This window comes from Octopus bimaculoides, chromosome 19, assembly GCF_046866305.1.
Source record: "Octopus bimaculoides isolate indiv1 chromosome 19, ASM4686630v1, whole genome shotgun sequence".
Taxonomy (NCBI): Eukaryota; Metazoa; Mollusca; class Cephalopoda; order Octopoda; family Octopodidae; genus Octopus; species Octopus bimaculoides.
Genome location: NC_142946.1, coordinates 4984791 through 4994790, shown reverse-complemented (window position 1 = coordinate 4994790; position 10000 = coordinate 4984791). Strand labels below are relative to the sequence as shown.

At 34.5% G+C, this 10000-nt stretch overlaps 1 protein-coding gene across 1 annotated transcript in view; it reads right to left on the bottom strand.

Annotated features, from left to right (window-relative positions):
• LOC106869422 (uncharacterized) overlaps positions 1-10000 on the bottom strand; it is a 49850-nt gene that overhangs the window by 11891 nt on the left and 27959 nt on the right. The window contains exons 21-25 of the mRNA XM_089366402.1: positions 9259-9355; positions 8203-8278; positions 5034-5084; positions 2088-2147; positions 516-613 (exon numbers count right to left, since the gene is read on the bottom strand). Of these exons, the coding sequence (XP_089222528.1) occupies positions 516-613; positions 2088-2147; positions 5034-5084; positions 8203-8278; positions 9259-9355 (382 nt within the window). The remainder of the gene's footprint in view (positions 1-515; positions 614-2087; positions 2148-5033; positions 5085-8202; positions 8279-9258; positions 9356-10000) is intronic.

Here is a 10000-nt window from a genome sequence, read left to right as displayed (position 1 = left end):
GGATTTTGTCCCTAATATTATTATATATATATATATATATATATATATATATATATATATATATATACATATATATACAGGGTTGGCCAAAAGTCACCTGACAGTAAATCAAAGCCATTTAATTCCAGGATTTATTGATGTTTAATAACAGAATGAATTTAATAAAAGGATCTGAATATGAAACATCAGGAAACTTGTTCAAACTGAAGCCCTTCTTGAGTGACACATTCTTCCATTCAAGTCAATACAGAATTACAAATAATATTTATGGACATTATTCACATTATTTACATTTGACGGATATTTGTCCTCATCTTGTTTGTCGTTAGCACAACGTTTTGGCTGATATACCCTCCAGCCTTCAACAGTATAACTGTTACAGTGCTGAATCTGTGGAGACCCCCTCCCTCCGTCCCCGAGTCATTTGATAACCTAACTATATGTGCCATAAGTCTACCTGTGCAGGGCTAACCTAGGTTTAAACTACAAGTGCTGCAGGTGAAAGACAGAATTACCTGTGTGAAGTGGAATCGTCATCATAATTGTTTTCCTCGGTCAATGTTGTGGAATCCTTTCCATTATTCTTGGAATCTGCTTCTTGCTTTTGCTTTTTCTTTTAAAAGACAAATGTGTGGTAACACATATAATTATATACAGAATTTGAACTCAGAATGTGGTGATGGTTGAAATGCCGCTAAGCATTTTGTCCAGCGTGCTAATGATTATGCCAGCTCACCACCTTAGCAAAAATAATAATAATAACAATAATAATAAAACATAAGAGCACCACAGCAAACCACAGCACATACCCAAAGCGCACAGAGCTGCGCTCGGTAGTGAAGTGAAAGCATGTTATAAAAATAAAACTACTGAACAATAATAATAATAATAATAATAATAATAATAATAATAATAATAACAACAACAGAAATAATAATAATAATTATTATTATTATTATAATGAGCTTATTGTGTCCAGTGTTCAGGTGCACTACGACAAAGGGAGACCTTTTTCAAAAAACATAATAGGCATGGTTACACAATTGTCCCATCAATATGGGAAAATCTTGTTCATGAATTAAAGAAAACAGCTTGAATAATTTCTATAACCAGAATATATTCAAGTTTTTCTTTTTTTTCTTTATATATTCACTTATTTAGTTGAAGATGGTGGGGGGTTGTGCTGATAACCTTTACAGGTCCACTTGAAACTCTTCAGGTAATTCAACTGAAGCAAAAGTAAATGGCATTCTTAAAAAAAGCTCTCAGTGATAAAGGTCAAAGGTGAAAGTGTATTATTACAAGGATCTCAGTCACTTGACAATGAGGATTCGGTTGTTTGATCATCTGAGTTATCTTCTCCTGATTGAATATTCTACAGGTATCTTCTATCTTTTACTTGTTTCAGTCGTTGCTCTGCAGCCATGCTGGAGCAATTCATTGAAGAATTTTAGTCAAACTTACCGATCCTAGTAATTACTTTTTTGTCTTTTTGTTAAGCCTGGTGTTTATTTGATCAGTTTCTTTTGCCAAACTACTAACTTACAGGGATGTAAACATAACAACACCGGTTCTCAAACAGTGATGGAGGGACAAACATAGACACAAAACACACAAAATACACACACACATACAAACACACATGTGACCGGCTTCTTTCAGTTTCTGTCTGCCAAATCTACTCACAAGGCTTTGGCCAGCTCAAGGCTATAGTAGAAGAGACTTTCTCAAGGTGCCATGCAGTGAGATTGAACCTGGAACCATGTGCTTGGGAAGCAAACTCCTTGCCAGACAGTCACACCTGTGGTCTACCTACGTCCCTGTAACTTAGCGGTCTAGCAAAAAGAGACCGACACGATAAGTACTAGGCTTACAAAGAATAAGCCCTGGGGTCGATTTGCCTGACTAAAGGTGGTGCTCCAGCATGACCACAGCCAAATGACTGAAACAAGTAAAAGAATATATTCTCTTCTCTGTTTAAATGAATTGGAACTCACTTCTTGAAGAAATCTTTTAACATCATCACCATCATCATTATCATCATCAATACCTACATATAACAAGATATTTAAAAATTCCAAACTTACTCTTTTCTGTAGATATTCTTCTTCTTGTCTCAAGATTTTCTCCTCCGTAGCTTTGAAGTTCTGCAACGATTTCATATATATATTCACATGTGTGTGTGTGTGTGTCTGTGCCTTTGTGTGTGTGTGTGTGTGTGTGTGTGTGTGCACGCACGTGTGTGTGTGTTTATGTATGTGTGTGTGCGTGTGTGTGTGGTTGTGTGTGTGTTTGTGTGTGTGTGTGATGATGATGATGATGATGACAATAACACGACAATGATGTTAATGTGAGGGGAATAGAAGGGGGACATTTGTAATAATGATGTAGATGATGACGATAATGACGACGATGACACTGAGGAGAGAGGAAGAGGATGGTGGTGACGGTGATGATGGTGATGATGACAAAGATGATGGTGATGATGATGATGATAATGATGGTGACGATGATGATGGGGATGATGATAGTGGTGATGATGATGATGATGATGATGATGATGATGATGATGATGGTGATGATGAAGATGTGCATGTGTGCTTGAAAGAATTTTCCTTTTCCAATTTACATAATCCCAGCCGAAGAGGTTTTGCTGGAGGAGGAAAAGAGGATGCAAAGAAAAAATAAAAAAAAGAAACACAACCCAGAATATTTCATCTTTCACACACGAAAAAAAAAAAAACAAACCCCAAAACAAATAAAGATAAAAAGTAAAAAGAAAAAAATATGAGAAACCATTTCCAAAGATGAATTTGAGTCTCGCCATTTCGTCTTGTTTTATTTCTTTTTTTTTTGCTTGTTTGTTTGTGATGTTTTCCGTGATATACAGCAGATGGGGTGGGGGTGTACAAGGCTATATCTTTGTCATAATAATAATAATAATAATAAGTAGATTTATTCAAAAGCTTTAATCACCAAATGAGGATTTGATATATAATATCCCTGGAAAGAATTCAGGATATAAATTACACTTAGGATTATTATTATTATTATTATTATTATTATTATTATTATTATTATTATTATTATTATCATTATTATTATTATTATTATTATTATTATTATCATTATTATTATTATCATTATTGTTATTATTATTATTATTATTATCATTATCATTATTATTATTATTATTATTATTATTATTAATATTATTATTATTATTATTATTATTATTATTATTATTATCGTTAAGGCGGCAAGCTGGTAGCAGCGTTAGCATGCTGGGCAAAATGCTTAGCGGCATTCCCTCAGTCCTTACGTTCTGAGTTCAGACTCTGCTGAGGTCGACTCCGCCTTTCATTCTTTCGGGGTCAATAAATTAAGTACCAGTGAAACACTAGGGTTGATGTATTTCAACTAGTTCCCTCCCCAGAAATTGTAGCTCTTGTGCCTTGAGCAGAAAGGATTGTTATCATTACCTCTGCCTTATCAAAGTCAGAGGTATTGTTTTCAGTTGTGTTTGTTTGTTTGTTTGTCTGTGGACAAGATATCTCAAAAACCGCTGGATGGATTCGGATGAAACTTTCAGAGATGTTTGGCCTCATGACTGGCACAAACTGATTAGACTTTGGGATCAATCCAGTACCAGACAAGGATTCTGGATTATTTTTCACGTACTCTTACTTATATTTTGAGTTTTTAGTATTCTTGTTTGTGAGAGCAATCGAGTTTATTTAAGATATTCTCATTTTAAAAATCGTCTCCAGCTAATCATTGCGAGAACATTGGTGTTGCCTTGGCAGAGGTTTGCACTCTCTGAATGTTCATGTTATTAGCGTTATTGTTAATATTGTTGCTGAAACTAGTAATGCTCATAAATACATAATAATTAAATAAAAGAAATTATAATAAAAGAAATATTATCAATACACAGCCTGAGATCATATCACATGCCAGACAAGTACATCTCAGAAACATTATTATTATTATCATTATTATTATTTATATATAATTTATCCAAATTATATATTTCTCATTTTGTTTTGTTTATCATTTATTTATTTCTCAGAAGATTCAAAAATAGACTTTTTAGGTGTTATAGAAATGATTGTTCCATATATATATGTGTGTGTGTGTGTATGTGTATGTATATATATGTGCATATATATGTATATATATATATATTTATATATATATGTTTGTGTATGTGTGTGTATACATACATACATACATACATACATATATATATATATATATATATATATATATATATATATACCTCACCCTCTCTTTTCTCTCCTAATCACACCCTCACACATACACACACACACTCTCTCTCTTTTTCTCACTTTCTGTTAGCCAATATCATTCAATTAATTTCTCCTTAGCACATCTTGGCGCCCAGCCAAGAACTTCTCAAGTTTTCTACAGAAAAAATAAATAATTTCTTCAACATAAATTAAATTAACTTTAACTTTAGTCTTTCAACAAAAAAATAATCCTAGTAACATACACTCACACGAACACAAACACAGTAAGTGTGTATGTGTGTGTGTGTGTGTGTGTGTGTGTGCATATGCATATATATGTATGTAGATGTACATGTGCATGTATACACACACATGTGTATGTGTATATGTGTGTGTGTTTGAGTGTGTGTATGTGTGTGTGATATAAATATGTATATATCTGTCAGCCTTCAAGATTTTCTATCAAATGGGGATTTTCAATCCAATATTTACATCCATTTATTTATCTAGTTATGCTGCTGTAAAAAACTGTCCAACCCATACCAGCTCCTATCAAGCTGTCCAACCCATGCCAGCATGGAAAACGGACGTTAAACGATGATGATGATGATGATGATGATGATGATGATGATGATGATGAGGATGATGATGATGATGAGGATGATGATGATGATGAGGATGATGATGATGATGATGAGGGTGGTGGTGGTGGTGGTGATGATACATATGCAGAAGTTCCAGATCTTGAATTCCCTGATAATACAAACTTTATTAATTTACCTGCATTGCAAGAATTCTCTCAGATTTCTCAATAGTTTTGCCATCCAAAATCTGAAGGTAAACAAATATATAAATAAATAAACTACGTGTTTCAAACAAATTTAAGAACCAGATTTTTGAAAATTTGTATTTTAAGGGCCATCAACTATGCATTCAGGGTCAGTCAGTCAGTTCCACCATGCAGCATTCTTGGATAAGTTCCTTTTGTCAATTGCCTTGGACTGACCAAAGACTTAGGAATGGCATTCAGCAAACCAAAATATTGAGAGATAACAGCTCTGGTACTGCAGACATGATTAGAATATCACAGGAAGGGATTACAACACAGTTTTTTATATTCTGGATTATTTTTCCGCTTATTGATAATAACGATTGCACCAGCAGTAGTAGTAATAAGAAAGTGAAAGAGAAAAAGATAAAGAAAGAATTAGACCCAGTATATAACTGGTATTTTATCAACCCTGACCCCTGGAATGATGGAAAGCAGAAGTTAAACCTCGGTGTGATTTGAACTCGGAATATTGCAATAAATTTTTTTTGTCTGACTCTCTTAACGGTCGTGCCAAGTCGACTGCCCTTTTAGGATAAATGCAACCCTCAAAAAATTCCAATCCAAACTTAGTTCCATTCTACATTTTGGTGCTCTCTGTGGAAATTAAGATCTCTTCAATGTTGCTTCTGCTCTTGAAATTTTCCGTTTCTGTAACCAGATCTTGGGTGCCAAAAATTGTGGTTTGTTTTGCTTGCTTGGCAAGGAACTGAGTCAGCTGAGGGAGTATTTTTCTAAGTAGACACGAAGAATACAGGAATACAGATACACACACACACACACACATACACGCATGTGTGTGTGGTGGTGGGAGAGTTCGTGTGGGGGGGTATGTTGGTATATGTGGTGGTGGTGGTGATGGTGGTGGTGATGGGTTATGTGGTTGTGAGGTTTGAGGCGTGGAACTGTATATTTATGTGCACTGTACCTGTAATTGTGTGTGTGTGTGTGTGTATACACCTTAATATACATGAAGTATATGCATATACACATGCATACATATACACATGTATGTATATGTGTATGAATCGACATATATATATGAATGTATGAATACATATAGATATGTATGTATTGTATGTATGTATGTATGTATATATGTGTGTGTGTGTGTGTGTATGTTTAATCATGTGTATGTATGTGTTTGGATATGTGCATGCCTGAGTAAACTTTATCAAAGTGCCTTTACATGTCCATGTATGTGTGTATGTATATATAAATATGAATATATAAATATGTGAATGTATGTGTGTAAGAGTGTTTGTATGCACATCTAAATATTCTGTTTGTATGTATGTATGTATGTATTTATGTATGTATATATTCATGTGTGTGTATGCATGTGTATGTATGTGTGTGTAGGTGTATGTATGTATATATGTAGTATGTATGTATATATATATATATATATATATATATATATATATATATATATTCATGGCTGTATGTATGTACATATTTAAGTATGTACATGTATATGTAAAAATATATGTATGTATGTATGCATGTGGTATGTATGTATGTGTATGTATGTATGTCTATGTATGTATGTGGTATGTATGCACATATGTATGTATGAATGTGGATCTATGTATGTATGTACACATGTATGTATGTGTATGTATGTATGTGTATGTATGTTTATGTATGCATATATTATGCGGTATGTATGTATGTACATATGTAAGTACGTATCGCCTTTTTCTTGTTATTATGTCGATATATATGTAAATATATGCATATTTATGTTAATGTATACAGGTGCGTATCCAGTAGGCATGTGTATGTACACCTGTATATATGGATATATGAGTGTATGTATATGAGTATGTGTGTCTGTTAGTCAACATGTTAACAGTTTATGTAAATCAGTGTATATACATATGTGTGTTTATACACATATATTTGTAAATAGCAAAGCATGTATACATAGATACTTTTGTGATTCTAAATTTGTACCTACATATATATACATGTAGATATATGTAGATTTAAAATCATACATAACATACGTGTGTGTGTGTGGAGATGTATATTATTTGGTAATTCTAGGTCACAGTATACTGACTGAAACAAGTAAAAGAAAAGAAAGAGCAAATACACACACAAATACACACACACACACACAAACACATACACACACAAATACACACACACACACACACAAATGCATACACACAAATACACACACACATAACAATATGTACATGCTCACATATACATGCATATGCATACACTTACTAACACACAAGCACGCATGCATACACACATACATGCAAGCACATACACAATGTGGTTTATGGTAAAATGGGGAAAGAAAGACAGAAAGAATGAATGACTGAATGAAATAAAGAGAGAAGAAAAAAAAAAGAAAGAAAATCAAAGAAAGAAAAATTGAAAGAAAAGGAAGTGTGAAAGAAAGGAGGAAAGAAAGAAAGAGGTTTTAAAAGGAAAGAAAGGAAAAGAACAGTGAAAGAAGAAATAAAGAAAGAAGGAAAGAGAGAAAAGAAGAAATGAAAGAGAAGACAGAGGAAGTGAAAAGAAGGAAGATGAATGAAAAAGAAAAATGAATAAAAGAAAGAACAATGAATGAAAAAAGAAAAACGAAAGAGGAATCAATAGTGAAAGGAAGAAAGAGAGAAAGAAAAGACAATGGAAAGGAAAAGAGAGAGAAAGAAGAATGAAAAGGGGAAAAAAAAAGAAAGAAAAGTGAAAGAATGAAAAAATGAAAAAGGAAGGAAAGAGAAATGCAAAAGAAATAGTGAAAGAACGAAAAGAAGAAAAAGGAAAAAAAGAGAAAAGGAAAGAAAGAAAGGAATAAATAATCTGGTAGAAGACCCTAATAGAAGACCTACTAATAGGTAGAAGACCCTAATTTTTAAGAGGTGGGGTGGGGCTTAATTGATACCATTGATCTTCAGTAGTTGACAAGTACTTATCTTATTGACCCCAGAAGTTTGGAAGGCAGAGCTGGCATGAACAGATTTTGAACTCAGAATGCAAAGAGTCATAGCGAATGCTGGTAAGCATTCTTTTATCAGACTCTCTAGCAGCACAACCAATTTGTTGCCTTAGAAGAGGAATAATTAATAAAGAGAAAAAAAATGGTAAGAATTTTACCTTCAAGTTTGGCAGAATGACAATAACGTAGTGTTGGTAACCATCGAAGTCAGCACAAGGGTTCCCCATTAAATATCTGTGGAAAAAAGAAAATCTCATTTATTGATACCATAATAGTGACATTGGCTCAGGAACGAAATTTGCTTCGGGGGTGCAAACCCAGATCCAAATTTTTTTATAAACAAGCTCTTGTCTTTTTATTTATTTTTGTTCTTTGTTCTTTGAGAAGAAAACTAACTTTAAGCCACTTTTTGCAGATTACTTTTTAGGTGTGCTTACATCCCCTGCACTCTTGGTTTCTGGGTCTATGAGTAGTGAAGAAGAGAAAAAAAAGGAAAAAGGTGGATTTTGTAGCATTCATGCCTTTTCCAAACTTCAAAACATGGAATATTAAAAATAGACCTCAGCCAGATTTAATCTTGTGTCCATCGCCCATGTTCCTTCCTTTAGGCTTTCCCTTCATACACACCAGCTCAATTTGATTCGTTCTCAGTCGAAAGACGCCTGTTGTTATTTCTTGTTGTTTGTATTCGTAATTGTGTACCATGTTCTCCATTTTTCTGTTTGTTTGTCTTTTTATCTTTGTTGCCGTACACATTCGCTAGCTTTCTTACAAAGGGATCTAATACTCTTGGCTTAGACTGTTTTGGGGGCAACCAGATCGAACCATCTCAAGTGTAACTGCCCGAAACAGTCGTGACTTCTGGTACTTGATTGAAGAAAGAAAGCCAAGAATGACCCGTCTTTTTTTGCCTGTCCTTCTAATTGTTGTTTCTCTTGTCCACCTTGGTGTTGTCTATCTGTCCGAACGTTTTAATGCCCTCTATTGCATTTTCGCGTTTTAATGCCCTCTATTCCGTTTTTGTTCCAGCAGGGTGGCATCATTTGAAGGCTAAAAATGATGCAAATGCACATTGTGACCAGCGATGTGCAACAACATCTGATAGTCTGGTCAGTCATGTGACCACATTCACTACCAACTCTATAACCTTCACCTCCCACCACCACCACCACCACCACCGCTACTACAACGAGTGTAAAGAAATCGATACTTACAGTTCATTGAAGTGTACAAGATTCTGGAGACATTTGATGCTCGTTATTTCCCCAATGAAGTTAATTGTCAGATCAAGTTTCTTAAGAGACTCACAACCTGAAAAACAGAGAAATCATCATCATCACCATCATCATCACCATCATCACCATCATCACCATCATCATCATCATCATCAGCAGCATCATTGTTATGATTATTATCCAATGTGGCAAGCTGGCAGAATCGTTAAGGCCCTGGACAAAATGCTTAGCGACACTTCGTCTGGCTTTATACTTGGAGTTCAAATCCTGTCAATGTAGAATTTGTTTTTCGACCTTCCAGGGTCGATAAAATAAGTATCAATCAAGCACTGAGGTCAAGGAAACTGACCAATGGTCTTTCCCAAGACATCAGGCTTTATGCTTATGGTACAAAGGATTATTTGGCTGTGCGGTAAGAAGCTTGCTTCCCAACCACATGGTTCCAGTTTCAGTCTGCCCTCAATCCTTTCAGCCTCATCTACCATACAAATTCTTTCCCCATAGTCACTAGTCAAGAAGAAAGCTTCCTGCCCTGCAGTTCAGTCCCACTGCCTGGCCCCTTGGGCAAGTGTCTTCTATTAAAGCCTCAAGTGACCAACGCCTTGTCAGTGGATTTGATAGATGGAAACTGAACGAAGTCCATCATATGTCTATCTGTCTATCTGCTTGTTTGTCTATTAATCTATCTGTCTGTCTATCTATCTATCTATCTATCTATCTA